Raw genomic sequence first — 18,410 nt, forward strand, 5'->3', positions numbered from 1 at the left:
TTGTATATGGGATTGATTGAATCCTTGACATCGTGGTTCATCCCATGAGATCATCGTGGAACATGTGGGAGCCAACATGGGTATCCAGATCCCGCTGTTGGTTATTGGCCGGAGAGATGTCTCGGTCATGTCTGCATGGTTCCCGAACCCGTAGGGTCTACACACTTAAGATTCGGTGATGCTAGAGTTGTTATGGGAAATAGTATGTGGTTACCGAAGGTTGTTCGGAGTCCCGGATGAGATCCCAGACGTCACGAGGAGTTCAGGAATGGTCCAAAGGTGAAGATTTATATATGAAAAGTCCAGTTTCAGTCACCAGAATGGTTTTGGGGTTATCGATATTATACCGGGACCATCGGAAGGTGTCCGGGGATCCACCGGGTGAGGCCACCTGCCCCGGTGGGCCTAGTGGGCTAAACAAGGAAGAGAACCAGCCCCTGGTGGGCTGGTGCGCCCCCCCCCCCCCAGGGGCCCTAGGCGCCTAGGGTTGGAAACCCTAGGGGTGGGGACGCCTCCCACATGCTTGGGGGCAAGTTACCCCCCTTGGTCGCCGCCCCCTTGTAGATGGGATCTGAGGGGGCCGACCCCCTCTTCCCTTCCCCTATAAATAGTGGGGGGTGGGAGGGCTGCCACACCCTTCCCCTGGCACATCCCCCTTCTCCAACACCTCCTCCTCCTCCGTAGCGCTTAGCGAAACCCTGCCGGAGAACCACCAGCTCCATCACCACCACACCGTCGTGCTGTCGGAGTTCTCCCTCAACTTCTCCTCTCCCCTTGTTGGATCAAGAAGGAGGAGACGTCCCCGGGCTGTACGTGTGTTGAACACGGAAGTGCCGTTGTTCGGCGCTTAGATGGAAGTCGACCGTGATCTGGATCGCTGCGTGTACGACTCCACCGACCGCGTTCTTGCAACGCTTTCGCTTAGCGATCTTCAAGGGTATGAAGATGCACTCCCTCTCTCTCGTTGCTAGCATCTCCTAGATTGATCTTGATGACACGTAGGAAAATTTTGAATTATTGCTACGTTACCCAATAGCTACCCCGACTCGACATCGACCACGGCATTCTTCGTACGGCTACCTCGACCACGACTTCACCACCCACGCTCTCGGCTACCTCGACAAACAGTACAAAGGGCTACCGCCTTGCTTGAGCAACCTCGTCGGTTTCCACTCTAGCCACGACTCCGCGGTGCGTCGACCGTTACGACTGTGGCGGGTGACCGCCGGCTTGCCTTCGGATTCTTCTCCAGTCTCACCGTCTGCGTCGTTACCGTTGTGACTGCGGGGGATGTTGAGTAACATGATTGTATTAGGAAACATAGGTTGGACTAGGAATATTCTTGCTTGCCTTGTACTTCAGATAGATCATATACACCAATATATATACACCAATATTCTTACTTGCCTTGTACTTTAGATAGATCATATACACCAATATATATATACATATATATAGGACTCATTTTCTGTACTCTTGGGAGTATGTACTCCCATCTTCAATATACCTCGTATATGCATTGATTATACCCCTTATCATTCTCAATATACTTCATTAAATATTCTAAGATACCCCAATACAAGTTTTGTTGAAAAAAATATCATTTACGACCTACTTTTTGCAGTATACCTTTTTCACGTACAAACAAATCAGTATATACGTAAACCTTTGAAAATATGAGGCACACATGATTTTTTTTCATGAAATCCATTTTAGGGTATCTAGTAATTATTAATGAAGTATATTAAAAATAATAATAAATTATAAAAAATTTATCTATGTGGTATATGAGGAGCGAGAATACATACTCCCAGAAATACACACACATATATATATATACACCCACGAGGCTCAAGCAATACAACAAAAGTCCACCAATATTCCTCTCTCCCTTCTAACATGACGTTTCGGGAACTCTCCTACCGTGTTGGGCGATCAGTGCGCAACGGACGCGTGGCCGTGAGCACGGGGTGAAGTGTCCGCGCAAATCCGTATTTTTTGAAGAGATGCCGCCACCTTGCTGTTCGTGGCCGTGTTTGCTTGGTTCCCCCACCAGCTAACTAAACCAAGACATTAATGCCCGGACCAGACCTCCTCTCCCCATCCCTACCCCAGCATCGTAGCAGCAGCCAAGAAATCTTGGCGCAATCGTTTGGGGGAACACGGCGGAGCTCCTCGTCTCCAAATCCCTACACTCCTTGAGCTGTTCATCTGCAGAATCATCCTTGCTCCTCTTCAGGTTCATCGGAAGAATCAAGGTAGCACGAAGAGTACTCTCCAATCTCGTGCAAATTCATTCCAGTCCAGCTAACCGAAGCCCCGGCTTCTGAACCTCATTACGGGCGGCAGATGGAGACGGAGCCCGTGAGCGCGGCCACGGGGGCCACGGGCTCCGTCCTCAGGAAGCTGGGCGATCTGCTGGCCGGCGACCACGCGGTTCCCAATGGCGACGACGTCGAGTCCCTCATGGCGGAGCTCCAGGGGGTGCACGCCTCCCTCAAGGCAACATCCCGGGCGGAGGATCCCGGCGAGCGAGGCAGGCGCTGGATGAAGGAGGCGCGGGAGCTCTCGTACGACGTGGAGGACGCCCTAGACGAGTTCATGCTCCCTCCCCGCGACGGATCTGGTACTGGTGATACTACCTCAGACGGCTTCTCTGAAAAGATCGGCGCCTGGTTGAGGGAGGCGGCGGCTCGCCGTCGGACAGGCCAAGAGATCACCGACAGCATCTCCAGGGCCGGCGGCGTCGAGGCGGAGGATCCCCGGGACTGCTCTCTCTACAAGGAGATGCGTGAGCCCGTGGGCCTCGACGGGCCCGCTGCTGAACTCGTCAGAATGGTGGACGGGGGAGGGAAGCAGTTGGAGGTGGTTTCCATCGTCGGGTGTGGCGGGCTGGGCAAGACCACTCTTGCTCGTCGTGTCTACGACACACTGGGTGAGCAGTTTGAGTGCCGGGCTTTCGTCTCCGTCTCCCGGAAACCTCATGTGGTGGCAATTTTGAGGGATATTCTCAGCCAACTGGGGTGTGAGTATGATCAAACCTTAACTGGGGATGCGCAATCGCTCGTCGACAGCGTCTCTAATTTCCTTAAGGATAAAAGGTACTGTACTTCAGTTCAGAATTCAGACAATAGGAAATTTACACTTTTACAAGTTGTGTTCTTCCCCACAGCATTTCACCTTCCGTGTGTTCATTACTCATTAGGCATGAATTTCTTATATTTATCAGCTATAGCATGTGGCTATTTTTATCTTCGTGATATATGTTCCAGCGACACGAGATCCATGTGACAGAATATACATTTACTAGCTAGAGATATAGGTGGAGAAAGGTGGGCCAGTCTAAGTTCTTTCAGTTTGTATCCAAGTGTAACTCATTCTGCACTACCATGTTTTTGAATAGTGCACATTCATGCCAATGTTAATTTTGATGACTTTGTGACACACTTTTCACTGAACTGCACATTAAATTGGCTCCTGTTTCAGCAAGTATTGTGTAAAAAAAACTGCTTCCTTTTCGAGAACACGATATAAATTTTGAAGCTAGCATTAAGGAGACAAATTGGCCTATGCTGCTGAATCCGTGAAATGTTCTACAGACTACCAGATTTTTCCCCTTGTTTTGGGGAATTTTACCTGCATGATCACATTTTGCCTACAATTAATATTATTGCTTACATTTTCAGATAATAGTAGAACTTATGATAGTGCTTAGGAGTGTGTTTCTTTATTTTTGTTGTCAACGATTGTAGCTTGCTCTTGACATTGCAAAATCATGTGCCAGGTACTTGATCATAGTAGATGATGTATGGGATGTTCAAACATGGGATATTATTAAGGGTGCCTTTCCAAACAGCAATTCTGGCAGCAGAATAATCACGACAACGCGTATACATGAAGTAGCCAAATCATGCAGTGCTTCATGTGGTGGTCGAGTTTATACGTTAAGCCCTCTCAGTACCGTGGACTCGGAAAGGTTGTTTTTCAATATGGTGTTTAATTCCGGTGAGCACTGCCCGCCCCACCTCAAAAGAGTTTTTGACAAAATCTTGCAGAAATGTGGTGGTCTGCCCCTGGCAATTATTGCTATATCCGGCTTGCTGGTTGCCAACACGCATGAAGATCAATGGGAGCAAGTGTACAGCTCTATCAGGCATGGACTCGGAAGCAACCCTGCTGTTGAAAGAACCATGAGGATTTTGTTGCTTGGCTACTTTGATCTTACCCCTTGCCTAAAATCTTGCCTGCTTTATCTCAGTGTATTCCCGGAAGGTTATGCTATCAAGAAGGAACGTCTGGTATTGAGATGGATTGCCGAGGGGTTCATTCCTGAAGAGCATGGGCACACCCTATATGAGTCAGGAGAGAGGTGTTTGAACGAGCTCATCAGCTGGAACCTGATCCAATCAGGGGAGATAACTAAGTTTGGTGAGGTGGAAACCTGTCGAGTCCATGGCATAATTCTTGATTTCCTCGTATCCATGGCAAACCAAGACAATTTTGTTACTTTCATTGGTGTACCTGGTGCAAATCCTGAGCCACAAAACAAAGCCCGTCGATTGTCCCTACAGGGTGACAGTGAAATTCCAGCATATCTTATTTTGTGTAATGCCCGGTCACTTTCTGTTTTTGGTGGTTGTGTTAAAATGCCATCCCTCTCGAAGTTCAGACACTTGCATATTTTCGACATGGAAGGTTCTGGGGAAGTAGAAGATCAACATCTTGCAGAAATAGGTGGTCTGGTCCATCTTAAGTACCTGAGGCTCAAGTCAAAAATTGGGAAGCTTCCCCAACAAATAGCAGAGTTACAGTACTTGGAGTCACTTGAGGTATGCGAAAGCAATGCGACAACCGAAATTCCATCAGCCATCAATCAACTCACACAATTGGCATGTCTAGTTGTTAACGATGAAACTGTATTACCGGATGAAATTGGTGGCCTCAAAGCATTGCAAGTGTTGAGAGGTATCAATGTCAACACCCAGTCCACCAACTTTGTTCGGCAACTCTGTCTACTATCAAACCTGATGGAGCTAAGCATAAGTTTTATCAACTATTATGCTGGTGATAACTGGAAGGAGAACCAGGAAGAGATGGTCAATTCGATATGTCGGCTAGGCGGAGCAAACCTTCATGTTCTACACATTACTATCAACGAGGGAGCAGATGAGATCTTCGAGGAGTCATGGAGCCCTGCTCCACTTAGTCTCCGGGAACTTGTCGTCGAGGTGGGCATTGTCTCAAGTGTTCCAAGATGGATTGGCTCACTTGTCAACCTCCAGAAATTGGTGGTACCTATGTGGGAAGTTGGGGAGGAGGACCTGGTGATCCTGGGAAGCCTACCTGATCTGCGCCATCTTAGCCTCACTGCACTGGCAGCTGGGTCAAAAGAAGGGCGGCTTAGGGTCACCCAAAGCCATGGGTTCCCTTCATTGATCAATTTCCAGATCGGCGGAGAAGAGTGTGCGCTTGGGTTGGTTTTTGAAGCTGGTTCCATGCCAAAGCTACAACATCTTGAGCTCGAGTTCGACGTGGAGGAAACTAGTTCTGTGACTGATGGTGGTTTTGATTTTGGCATCAAGCATCTCTCCTGCCTCACAAGCACAACGGTCCGCTCTACTTACGACGAATCCATTCGTCCCACGCTGGAGGCTGCCATGGAGAGATGCATCTACGACCATCCCAACCGTCCCATGTTGATATGGATGAAATGAATATTTGTAAGACACTGGTTCCCTCTTCCAAAGATTTGCCACTTAAAAGTAATGTATTTTACTGTATTTTTTTCTTCTATCTATCCTTCTCACAATATCTCTTTCCATATGTTACTTTTCTACCTCTTTCAGGGCAAAATTCAAGCAGGCTGGTAGAAGCTGCAGCTGCTCACAGTTAGCATGAGCAACAAGATGGGTGAACATGGTAATAGGGTGACACTGAAAAGCCAAGGGCACAGCAATAACCGGACGGAAGTTCTTGTTACATCAGTTAGTGGTATTCTACCTATCCAAAAGTTTATTTCAAGAAAACTGTTTTCTTGAAATGTTTCTAGACATGGGCAATCAGCGTGGTGTACCTCATGGCTGATGGTCATCATTTTCATTGTGTTCCTTCGTTGTTTGTTAAAGTGAGCAAGTGACATTGTAAAACTTTCTTAAGTGCTCCCTCCATCTAAAATAAGTGACACTTATTTTGGGACGGAGGGAGTACGTAGTTACATCAACATCTTCTTTGCGGGGAAGCCGATTCGCTCTGGAGCCACTCCCCCGGCCAGCGAGGACGAGGAGGCTCTCCGCGATGCCATCCACCGACTTGAACTAGCAGTCCGATGGCATGTATGATAAGGTACCATATGCTATGTCATGTATGAACTATGTGCTATGTGTTATATGAACTATGAAGTACGTCGTTTGATCTATGTTGCATGATATTGTGTGGATTTGAGCTGTGGCCACAGACAAATGAGGGATAACCGGGCTAAGGAGGATATAGCCAAAGGATACCCAAGCGTCGCAGAGGGCGAGTTACAGAGCAAAAATGGGGCGTTTATGCCCTCGCCGCCATGCCTGGCGGCAGTGGGTGAAGTTTCTCTGTGCCCTCCTGATAGAACATGCCTAATTTTAGTAGTCCGATGGACAAGGGTAATGGCAAAGGAGGCAGTGGGTGAACTTCCTCTATAGCCTGATTTGAACTAGCAGAACAGGTCTAATTTTGTTAGTTCAATGGCATGTATCGGAAATACAGTAAAATACATTACTTTTTGGATTCATATCCAGTAAAATGTCCGATGGACAAGGGTAATGGCAAAGGAGGCAGTGGGTGAACTTCCTCTATAGCCTGATTTGAACTAGCAGAACAGGTCTAATTTTGTTAGTTCAATGGCATGTATCGGAAATACAGTAAAATACATTACTTTTTGGATTCATATACAGTAAAATACATTACTATGGGATTCATATACGGCGCCTTTTTGGATGCAAAGAAAGAGATCTCAGCCAAGTTTGAAAATGAACAACAAGAATCTTGTTTTCAAGAAGTGTTGGATATAGTGGATAAAAGATGGGACAACAAATTGAAGAGGCCACTACATAGGGATGGATACTTCTTAAATCCATACTACTTTTATGAAAACAAGCTACAAATTTTGTTGGATCCAACATTTAAAGATGGGGTTGTCAGTTGCATGGGAAAAATGGTGGAAGATGTTCGCCTTCAAGACAAAATCACAGATGAACTTAAGGCATATCAAGGCGAAGAGGGGTCATTTGGAAGAGACATTGCTAAAAGGCAGCGGAAAAACAAAAACTTTGATCCAGGTGCATATTTACATTTTAACTTTTTCTCCATTCTCATATCAGAACTTGCAATGGTTTCTTAACTCCGATTTTTACTCTTAATGAAGCTGATTGGTGGTCCAATCATGGGTCAAGTGCACCAAATCTCAGGGTATTGGCGATGCGGATTTTGAGTTTGACATGCAGCTCCTCGGCTTGTGAGAGGAATTTCAGTGTTTTTCAGCAGGTCAGAAAGATGCATGCCATATGTCAACTTGTTTATTGTCACATTAGAAGGACAACCCAGTATCTTTGCCATACTTTTCTTGCATTTGTTTACTTGTTTTTTCATACTAAGAAATCAATGCTCTAATCCCATCACCTACAGATTCACACAAAAAGACGCAACAGGCTACTTCATGACAAAATGAGAGACCTTGTGTTCATCAAGTTCAACTCCAAACTAAAGGAAAAGAGAGGGATGAAAAACAGGGACCCAATTGAGGACCACACATTTGTAGATGTTGTAGAAGATGAAGGTAATGAGTGGATTACTGGTGTTGTGTCTGTTGAAGGAGTGCAAACAGGAGTTGAACCTGAAGATGTACAAGTTGCACAATCAACATCAGGAGGAGAAGTTGCTCCATCAAAAAGAAAGATAATGTCTCAATCTCGTCCTAGGAAGAAGAAGAAGTTGCTTCCTATTTATCGTGATGATGAGTTGCAATCAGCTGAGTCTTCTTCTGAACCGGAAGATGATGAAATGCATTTACCAGTGAGTGATTCTGAATAATTTGATTGTGCTATGTTGTAATGTTGTCCCCTTCGGTGGCTATTGATGTAGACTATCTTAAAACTCGTATGTTATTTTGTGTTGTATTGTTGCTGCCCTGGTGGTTGTTCATGTTAGAGACTCTTAAACTATGGTTGTTGAGTGTTGATGTTTGAGACTTACTATTTTTATGTACTGGATTTGGCCCTTATGCATATATTTCTTGCTCCTATGAAAAATTTAGTTGCTTAAATACTTTATTTCTAGATATATTTGATTTTTTTTCCAAACGCTATTTTGAAATATAGCACGCTATTAGCGCGTTATAACTTGTGTAGCATTTAGAGAAGGGCCTCGCTATATTTTGTAGCGCGCTATTCAAAATATTGCATGTATCGCATCGATCATGGCAATATTATGTTTTGGATTTTTGCCGACGCATGGCAGTATGTTCCCTATTCTGGCAGCACATATGATCAATAAATGTATGTGAAAAATCAACTCAACAAATCAAACATCCAACATGATATATGAAGACAACAGCTATCCCAATGAATATCCAAGTGGCGAATTTATTCAGATACTGGGTTTTTACAACAATAGAGTACAATCTTCGCTGATATTAACAAAATACACTCCTCTCGATTGTTTTTTATTTATTTACGGGAAAATGAGAGAAGCCCATGCAGGCAATGGCAGTACAATTCTAGATGAACGGTTCACATAGCAACAGTATTTTTATGCTACACTGGGTGGTGGGTGAACAGCAAGCCCACACTCAGCGTCCCTACTGTAAACCCAAGGTCCAAAGGAAAAAACCAAGCATGACTATTGAAAACTTCCATGCCATCGTGCGAAAATTCATATGTAAAACTAATCCATCTTGACATTTGAATATAGGAGCGTGTCCCTGGTAAGCGGCATGTTCATGAGCAGGCAGATCTGCACAATCAGCACATAGTGTCGTCAGAGATGCGTTTCAACGAAGTTAATCAATAATAGACAAGACCAGGAGAAAGCATGCTCACCCCAATGAGAGTTGAGACAAGGAGGATGATCCCTGTAATCCATGCAAGACTCAATCTAACAAGATATATAGCAGCTATAGAAGCTGTAGCATTAGTTTTCGATGCTTCTGCAAGCCGTCTTGAGATATGCAATGAAGATGGTCCATCGATGATGGATGCCAAGGATGTTGAAGCCTCCTTAGTGGATATTACCAGCCCAACAATTTTCCCTATATTAACATATGATAAATGTCGAAACAGAAAAAAAAAAACTGTCAGTAGTGTTCTGCAAATATAACAAGTTTACCGATTGAAAAGGTTATGCTTCAAGTCAATAATCAACTTACCGTTATATGCTCCCTGCAATTGATCAAATGCTTTGGTGAGAGCTGTCTGAACTACTTCAGCTCCCTGCTTAACAATTTCTGCAGAACCATATTCATCTTCCAGAGCCTAAATAATAAACCCATCAAATAAGTAACTTTATAACACTAACATAGTGGGGGAGGGGGGGTCATGTGCTTCATAAGAATATTCAAATTGCATAAAGATACTGTTGCTGTGTGGTCTGGGGAATGAATAGTTACAGGGTCTTGCGAATATTTTGCTGTGCACAATTTATAAGAATATTCAAATTACAGCTGAAGATTTATGTTTATAATTACCTTAATGCCCGTGAAGCGGCATACTAATAACTCTGCAGGGCTCACGATGCCTCCTGAGAAATCTTCATGAACCTGAATACCCCTTTTGATGGTTTTGAGAAGGGAGATCAAGCTGGATGCAAATTCAACGTCTACTTCCTGTGTAGACATGCAAATGAAGTTAAATAATTTCTACAATTTAGTGGCCAATTTTGTACAAAGTAGGAAGTGACCTCATCCAATTTTAACAGAAAAAGCAATGAATCCTCAGAGACGAGTTATGTTCTTTTGAAGCCAAGTTCAGGTTAGTATGCAAATGGATGACGAAGCGATGCTAACCTTATTGAGGAGCAAAGTAAGACTGTTTCCACTCTTCAAGGGGATGTTTAATTTGCCATCAGCCTTCTGGTAGGATCCCTCCAACCAGGTTGCCTGCACACACAAAATTCTACTTATAGTTTCTAACTTGTATCCCCTCAGATCCAAAATAAGTGTCGTGGTTTTAGTTCACTAGGAGGGAGTACTAGTTTTCTCCAAAATAGTATACTTACCAAGTCGGTGAGTTCATTATCAAGAACATCTGATCCAGAAGATTCATGTGAACGAATGACAATCAATTCATCCTTATCTGCAAGGTACATGATCAATGATACTTATGTGTTGACAGGGCAGATACAGAAGTAGGGGCATCCAAGTTCCAAAAAAAGGGAGATGCTCAGTAATTAGTCAGACCTGTAAGCCCTGTAGCAGCATTTTGTGCACCCTCAATCTTGGTTTTGTAAATACTACCGGCATCAGATACGAAGCTATCGACAGAGTCTGATATATGATCAAGAGAGACAACATTAGTCGCTACATCAAAATGCATGAATGATTCAGATAAAATCATCCCCAACAAATTAACATACCATGGGATCCATCAATTTGCATCAAGAAAACAGCACGAGGCCTGTCAAATGGCTTTGGGAGTAGCAGCTTGTTTAACTGAAAATCAAGATAGACAAAGGTTGAATGGCTTAGATAGAGTAGCACGATGCGTGCAAAGACTAGCTGAATCCTGAAAGCTAAATAACCTTTGCAGAAGAAGGCGCGGGAAGCATGGCAGGTGGTGCAAAACCAAGCAAGACGGAAACAGCTGCAGAAACTTCATCAAGTGACATCGACGTGGCCTGTTGTAGCATGACAAGGCATATATCATGAGATCATACTAGCCCATGCATGGGGTACGAATGAAATAAAAACGAAAGCTAAGGTTGATCTGTCATGGTAACCAGTATCATCTTCACACTTGAAGCAGTAAGGGGAGGCAATTAGTCAAGGCAAGGGCAAAGTGCTATTCGGGCATGTATAAACGCAGGTGCCTGAAGAGGTGCTTAGCAAACAAAACAAAAGAACTGTTTCTTGTCATGCAGGTCGGCTAAGATGCTAATTTATAGGTACCTCTGATTAACACGTTGCTATGCATGTAACTACCTGTAGCTAAAAGATAATACAACTATCTGAATAAGTACCCATGGAGAGTATAGGTGCTTAACTTTCTTTTTGAGAACGAGTATATGACAACATATATGGCTGGCCAGTTGACGATCTAGGAGTATTTGGTGCTGTCATATGGTATTTGTGTTTTGAATTGAATCCTTGTCTGGTATTCGTTCATAACCTACGAGCTAAAAACCGGAATCCGGCATGGATTTGCTGGAAGAGTCGTTCGAGCGCGTGAGAAGCAGCAACGGGTTTTTTTTTTTTTTGCGGGGAAGAAGCAGCAACGGGTTGGTCCGTAGAGAGAGGGAGAGGGGATAATCGGTGGCCGAACCTGGTCGTCCTGCTGATCCCGCAGGTAGCGGTGCGGCGCGCCGTCGATGAAGGCGGCGGCGGCATCTCCATGTCCCTGTGGCCGCATACGGATGGAGCCATCGTAAGGGGGCGCGACAGAGATAAGGGATTGCTGAGAGAGGGAGAGCTGGGTACCTCAGGGGCGGCGGCGACGAAGGAGACGGCAAGCGCGAGGAGAGGGAGGAGGACGACGAGGTGGTGACGGCGAGCCATGGTCGCCGGCGTCGGCTGGAGATCCGATCGAGTCGCTACAGAAGATTTTGATCTTGGCTGCCCCCCTCTGACTACCTCTAGAAAATAGATTGTCCGATTGAGGAAACAAATTGCGCAAGGACTTGTTTGGTTAGGGTGATTCCGGCCGGGATCACAGCTCAATCCACGTGGAACACTCCGATGGGGAATAATTCCCGGATTGGAATGGGGTATGTGTTTGGTTGAGGCCGGGACGGGGAAAATCCCGGCCTGGCCCGCCCCATGCCGCGATGTTCCATGGGGGAGAAAAGAATCCGCTCTGAGCAGTGGAACGAATCCTGCTCCAAAGTTGAGGTGATGGGTGTCAAGTAGAGGGATTAACCCAATCCCTGGATGTATTTGTTTACGAGAGGATTGTATCCCCTACAACCAAACATGGCCTAAAGAAGAGCAGCCGATTTGGAGGTGGAGGACACAGTAGGACGACACTTTTTCCGCGTAAGCCTGGCGACTAGCGTTTCCGTTCCTCCGCCGGTTTCACGCCGTCGTCGGTCTACCCCCTCAGAACAACCATCAATCTCTCCTCCACTTTGTTTTCTCCTGTTCGGGTTGATCAAGGGGACACCTGGACTGTCTTCCCAACCATGGCACAGTTCACCTTTCTTGGAGTCAAGTCGGTTTTTGCTAGGGGTGTAGCATCCATGGTGGCGGACATAACAACAAGCGAAGGAAGCAAGGTCAATGGCGGGCTGAGCGGATCAGAGGATGATCTTGGTGAGATGATGTGGATGATGGGGATTGAAGAGGGATAGTACGATGATGTGGTCTTTGAGGAAATGTAGGACGTAGCATGGCTCTGACTAGGGTTCATACCACGAACGAATTTGATCCTCCAACCTTTTACTCAAATATATGTGAACGTCGTGGGGTACGACTGAGCAAGTTAAGTTCAGGACGATGGAGGAGAACCTTTTCATGATCCAGTGTTCTTACCTGGGAGATTGGCTTAGGGTGATGAAGGCAAGGCCATGGCACTTCTGAGGGTTTGCGGTGATCATAGAACCATATGATGGCCTCGTGTTGCCCAATTCAATTAAACTGGGTTGAATTGCGATACAGGCTCAAATCCACAAACTACCAGATGGGTATAACATGGCAATGGGTACCCGCAAACCCGACGGATAAAAACCCTATTGAGGTAAGGGTTTGGGAAAAATAAATACCCATGGGTTTATGAATGGGAAAAATATACCCATCAGGTAAGTCGGGTACGATACAAGAAGGAAATACCCAAACCCGCGTACTCGCATACTCATATACTAATTCCTTCTAACATGTAGGTCCTATGTGTCGTTCGCCAAAGGAAAAAAGAACCTTGGCCAATTTACCCTAGGCTAACGCAACAGCTAGACTCGACCCAAAATCCCCTACCTTTACCCATGTGCATGATCTTGTTTTGTGAACTCATGATTTTGTCTTTGATTTTGTTTATCTTATTATATAGTCTCCTTCATTTGATCATTTTTAAATACGGGCTGCAGAAGTATATCTTAAATAAAAGAAAAATAGAGAAAATTGTGCCCCTCTTGTTTGTGTCGTAATTAAAAAAAAGAATAGATGTGAATGTTTCTCTAAAAAGTTCACTTACAGGCTACTCATCCATGAATATAATTGGACATTGTTTAGTATCATCTAGTTCATGCGTGTTGTTATATATTTTTGAAAACTAATACTCCTGCAGGCAAGAGTGCGAGAAAGAGGCTTGATCTTGGGAAGGAGAGGGAATGAAAAAGGATGCAGGCCCCAACCTTTAAATCTTTTGGAAAGAGGGCCAACCTTTAAATCTTGACGAGATCCCATCATTTGAGTAATAAACTGTTTTTCATCTCTAAAAAAAATTGGTATCACGGGAATGTGTTTTATGGAAGCCGCCGGTCTACGCTAAGATGAAAGAATTTCGTCCAGAAAAAAACCCGAAACACTTAGGGCATCTTCAATGCAAGATGCCTATATGGGCGCTTAGGGAAATAAAAAAATCTTGAAAAATTAAAAGCCCATCTAAACGCTGTTTGTTACAACGCTGAGCACTAATTACGGGGGCGCTAAGGAAATCCGCCGCTACACGCAGCCTTCTATCTCATACGAGAAAATAGCTCAAGCGCTCGGTTCCTTTTCTAGCATCGATGCCTTAGGTAGCGCCAGGATTGGAAGGCCCAACTGCCCCATCGACCGGGAATTCGATCATGACGCCTACGCTAGCGCCTAGCGTTGTAGATGCCCTTAGATCAAAATGAAAAGACGACAAGTCAAAAAACAACACGCTGCACAACGTACGGAAGTGGCATCGTTGGATAACTCGATCATCGTCCAAGTAGCACCTAAACGAGTACGGGCCCGAGGGAGAAGAGAGTTGCGGATCTTTGTTTTTCTTTTTATAACTACTCCTTATTACTACTCCTAATATGGATCGGAGAAAGTGGGGGACTTTTAAAATGGAGGGTGTGTACACTAAAAAAATTGACGTCTATTTCAATTAGTTTGGATGGGTTTCGAAAAACAGCTAATTTTTACATGGTAAAAAAATATAAACCCGGACATCATGTGGCACAATAAACATTCGACCACACGATCTTGTGTGGCATGCCCAACAAGCAGCCCACGTGACCCTTCTGTGGGCGAAAATTAAAACCGCCCACACGTCCGACCGCAACAACTTCATGCACACACTGAACCAACAACAACTACTCACCCCTATCCTGTATGTATGTCACGAAGCAAATCTGCCCTGCATTTTTTCAATGCAACTTTAGTTACCCTAGAATAGCAACTTTAGTTGTAATAAAGCATGACAACTTCTCTGTTTCATTTTTTTGGGGTTTCATTGAGGTTAACTATAGTTTTTGGGTCTTGTTTACGTTAACTATAGTTGCCATGTCTAATTAACGCTAGTAGCCACGAGTGATCAAATCATAGTTGCCGTGTGCGATTAACTAGTTGCCACGTGTAGTCAAGCCATAATTGTCATGTATGGCCAAACATAGTTGTCGTGTGATTAACTAGTATCCTGTGTGCATCAGTAGTTGCAGTGTATTACCATGTGAGCGTCGTGTGAGCGAAGAGCAGTTTCGCCCACACGCTGGGCGCGCGTTCTATGTGTCGTTCAGGCGGTGAGAGTAACTCCAACGTGCCGATCCAAACGGACGGCGATTTCGTCCGCTTTTTGTCCGTTTGGGTCGGTCAGACGGACACGGATGTCCGCTTTGGCATTTGGGTCGGCCCCTGTGCCCAACGCTGGCCGATACCCATTTTGACGACGTCAAAAAAATGAATGCATGCATATTAAAAAAGGAGAAACATCATTAATTAAACATTAAAGCCGGCCACGAAGGCCGGCGAGAGTTCACGTGTCCACACATTTGCATTAAAAAAACAGTCTAAACTACGAGGCGGCGCACTGCCCTAGGCATCGTCGTCGTCGTCCTCAGGGTCCGTGAGGTCGATGAGCGTCGGCGCCGGCCCAGCCCAGGCGAACGCCGTGTTCCAGAGCGCCGCCATGTCGGGTTGTGCCGGCGCAGGCAGTGCCGGGGTGGGGGTGCGTCCGCTTGTGCAGCCGCAGCCTGACGCGCCTCCTCCTCGGCCTCGCGCTGCTCCTCCTCGAAGTCGAGCTCGAGCATCTCCTCATACTCGCCGCGACGGTGCTCCTCTGCCAGCCGGCGCTGGCGCCACATCTCGAGGTACGCATGCTCCTGCGCCGACGTCGCCCCCAACCAAACTGGTGGCGTGGACACCCACTCGCGCACCACTTCATTCCAGGAGAAGCGCACGATAGGCTCGGGCTCGGGCTGCGGCTGCGGCTCCGGCTTGATGGGGGACGGCGGGGTCACCGGCGGCATCACGCTGTCGCCCGCCGCGGAGAAGGCAAGGGCCTGCGTCATTGCCGCCTCATAGCGGGCCTCCTCTTCCGCCTCCGCTCTGCGCCGCTCGTCCTCCTCGCTCTCCCTATAGACGGCCGCAAGGGCCGCCTGGTAGGCGTCCTCCACCGCCTGGTCCTCCTCGCGGACGACGAGCGACGTTGGCCTCCGGTCGACCTCGCGCACGCCCCGTCGCCTCGCCTCCTCGTGCTCGAAGGCGAACCACCTCGCCCAGTTGGGCGAGTCGATTGCGTAGGCCTTGTCGAGGCGCTGCTCCGGCGTCAGCAGCGCCCGCCGGCGCCGCACCTCCTCCGCGTGAGCACGAGCCGTCCGCGGCGCCGCCGACACTGAGATCCTATCTGGATCCAGATGCCAGTGGTGCGACAGCGTCACGTCCGGATACGGCAGAGGCTGGCGGTTCTGCCAGTGCCACTCCGCCTGGTGCACTGGCACGTTGACGCGCTGCCTCTGCCGGCGAGGCGCCGGCGAAGGTGGGAGGAACTCGGAGGGGAAAGGGGTGGCGGGGGACTTGCCCTTGGCCTTGCTGCCGCTGGCGCCGGAGAAGAGGCCCATCTCGCTGTGGTTGTGGTGGCTAGGGTTTGGCGGCGACGAGGGAGCAAAGGTGAGCAGATGTGGACGGCGAGTATGGATGAGGACGGCCCCGCCGCACGGTCGGCTTAAAAAAGGACGAGCAGCGTCGCTGACGCGTGAGCACGTCGTCATAAATTAAGCTGACCGCGTGGGCAGCGGGTAGTTGGACGGCTGTCATATGGTGACGCGGCGGATAGCGAGAAGGCGCGCGAAGCGTCCGTTCGGCATCCGTGCCGACGCATTTGGGGCGCAAATTTGGGCCGCAAATGCGTCGGCGTGGACGCGACGCGGACGTGATTTGGTTTGTGTCGGCGCGTTGGGCCGCCACTTTTGTCGGCGCCGATCCAAACGAATGCAGGCGGACAAAATGGATCGGCCTTTTGGAGTTGCTTTGAATGCCCATACGTGTGACACTAAATGATAACGCCCACACGATGTTGGGTGCTTATGTGGCGATGACAACCACTTTAAAATTCGTGCAAATGGATCAAACGACAAGTGAGTGTGGGTGTGTTGATTATCTAGTACTTCCTCCGTTTTTATTTAATCTGCATATTAGGTTTGACTGAAGTCAAACTTCATAAAGTTTGACCAACTTTATAGAAAAAATTATAAACATTTACCATAACAAATCTATACGACGTGTTAGTGCATTCAACAATGAATCTAATAATATTGATTTGTTATTGTATATATTAATATTTTTGTTTATAAACTTAGTCAAAGTTTATAAAGCTTGACTTTGACCAAAATTAATATGCGAACTAAATAAAAACGGAAGGAGTACTACTAGCTACACGATATTAATTCATGCGAACAATCTACCTTGCATCAAGAAATAAACTTTCCCGCTGAAAATAAAGCTTATTTCTTGCAGAGAGAGAGAATTAAAATAAAGCCTCGAGATGCCACTGCTCAAAATAAACCCCTTTAATTCGAGATCAACAAACACAAAAAAAAGAAACAGAAACAAAAAGCCACAATGCAGCTCCCCGCTTCCGTCCGCTCACGAATCGTAGTTGTAGAGGTAATCGATCTCGTCCTCGTCGAGGTAGTACGTCTTGCTGATCTTGCCGTGCTTGAAGTTGCGGCCCGCCTTGGACGACGCCTTTCCCCCCGAACGCGCCGGCGCCGGCTGAGCCTGCGCGACGGCCCCGTACCCGGACGGCGACGACGGCGGCCACCATCCCGGCGAGTACCCGTACCGCGCGGCCGGCTGCGGCGGGGGCGCCTCCTCCTCCTCCTCCTCGAGCGCGCGGAGGGCCTTCCTGCAGCGCGCGTCGAGCGCGCGGCCGCCGCCGGGCTTGGAGTGGGTGGTCGGCCTCCGCGACGCCCTGACGTACCCGCCGTTGGCCACCACCACGGCCTGCCCGTCGGCGTCCACGACGTGCGCGGCGCGGCGCTTGCCGTCCGGGTCGACCAGGTCGCGGTCGTACACGCGCACCCACCCTCGCTGCCTCCCCTCGCGCCGCATCTTGGCTCGTCTCCTTGGTCTGCCTCTGCGGTTCTGTGTGCCGGGGCCGGAGCCGCCGGTGGCAGATTTATACGGCACGGGCGGGGCGGGTTGGCCTCCCCTTCCTTGGCGGCCACGGGTTCGTCGTGTTGGTGTTGGTCGTCGGTTCGTGTCGTGGTCGGCAACTTGGGATCCAAGTTTCCGATGGGCCGAGTACAGTCCGCTATTGTTCTGGCCTTTTTATGGCGGAGACTATTCTTGTGGCCTAACCTCACAGTACACACTTTTCTAAAAAAAAAAACCCTCACAGTACACACACACGAGCGCTCCTATTCTCGGCCTTAACCCATAAGACCCTCAAAAATAGAAATAAAAATATACCTTAAAAATAGAAATAAAAATAAATAAACTATATATTTTTTACTTTCTATAATAATAAATAATATGTAAGTTTTGCACAAGTTCTAAATATTATTATAAAGAAATTGATCACTATTTTTTATATTTAAAAATAAACGTTCATGGTTTTGGAAATAAATGTTAATATTTTTTTGTAAGAACACTTACGATCTATTCATTTTCAATCACGACAGTACAACAAGCACCAGAAATAATAAAAGTTACATCTACATCCGTAGACCACCTGGCGAGATTACAAGCACTGAAGCGAGCCGGAGGCATGCTACCGTCATCGCCCCTCCTTCGCCGGAGCCGGGCAAACTTGTAGTACACAAAA

General features: G+C 47.0%; 2 protein-coding genes and 1 pseudogene across 2 annotated transcripts; 1 reads left to right on the plus strand and 2 right to left on the minus strand.

Annotated features, from left to right (window-relative positions):
* The first annotated feature begins 2,021 nt into the window (after window positions 1-2,021).
* On the plus strand, window positions 2,022-8,262 carry LOC123148615 (disease resistance protein RGA5-like; annotated as a pseudogene).
* A 325-nt stretch (window positions 8,263-8,587) lies between these two features.
* On the minus strand, window positions 8,588-11,896 carry LOC123148616 (uncharacterized). The gene is made up of 11 exons (XM_044568080.1): window positions 11,663-11,896; window positions 11,508-11,582; window positions 10,768-10,863; window positions 10,603-10,678; window positions 10,427-10,513; window positions 10,246-10,322; window positions 10,034-10,126; window positions 9,716-9,853; window positions 9,398-9,503; window positions 9,072-9,280; window positions 8,588-8,985 (listed from the first exon to the last, which is right to left on the minus strand). The coding sequence occupies exons 1-11, from the start codon at window positions 11,738-11,740 to the stop codon at window positions 8,917-8,919; spliced, it is 1,104 nt and encodes a 367-aa protein (XP_044424015.1). The 5' UTR covers window positions 11,741-11,896; the 3' UTR covers window positions 8,588-8,916.
* Window positions 11,897-17,133: 5,237 nt separating this feature from the next.
* Window positions 17,134-17,807, minus strand: LOC123152672 (uncharacterized). Its single transcript, XM_044572165.1, has one exon. It carries the CDS (start codon window positions 17,693-17,695, stop codon window positions 17,228-17,230), a length of 468 nt encoding a protein of 155 aa, XP_044428100.1. The 5' UTR covers window positions 17,696-17,807; the 3' UTR covers window positions 17,134-17,227.
* Between the last annotated feature and the right edge of the window lie 603 nt (window positions 17,808-18,410).

Source organism: Triticum aestivum, chromosome 7A, assembly GCF_018294505.1.
Source record: "Triticum aestivum cultivar Chinese Spring chromosome 7A, IWGSC CS RefSeq v2.1, whole genome shotgun sequence".
NCBI classification, from domain to species: domain Eukaryota; kingdom Viridiplantae; phylum Streptophyta; class Magnoliopsida; order Poales; family Poaceae; genus Triticum; species Triticum aestivum.

What these genes read in the sequence shown, in the direction of transcription:
- LOC123152672 (XM_044572165.1), bottom strand. Translation starts at nt 17,695, where the DNA reads ATGCGGCGCGAGGGGAGGCAGCGAGGGTGGGTGCGCGTGTACGACCGC.
- LOC123148616 (XM_044568080.1), bottom strand. Translation starts at nt 11,740, where the DNA reads ATGGCTCGCCGTCACCACCTCGTCGTCCTCCTCCCTCTCCTCGCGCTT. An exon ending in ATAATGAACTCACCGACTTG is followed by an intron (nt 10,127 to 10,245) that starts GTAAGTATACTA and finishes TTGTGTGTGCAG; the next exon opens with GCAACCTGGTTGGAGGGATC. An exon ending in TTGTCTCAACTCTCATTGGG is followed by an intron (nt 8,986 to 9,071) that starts GTGAGCATGCTT and finishes CTGATTGTGCAG; the next exon opens with ATCTGCCTGCTCATGAACAT.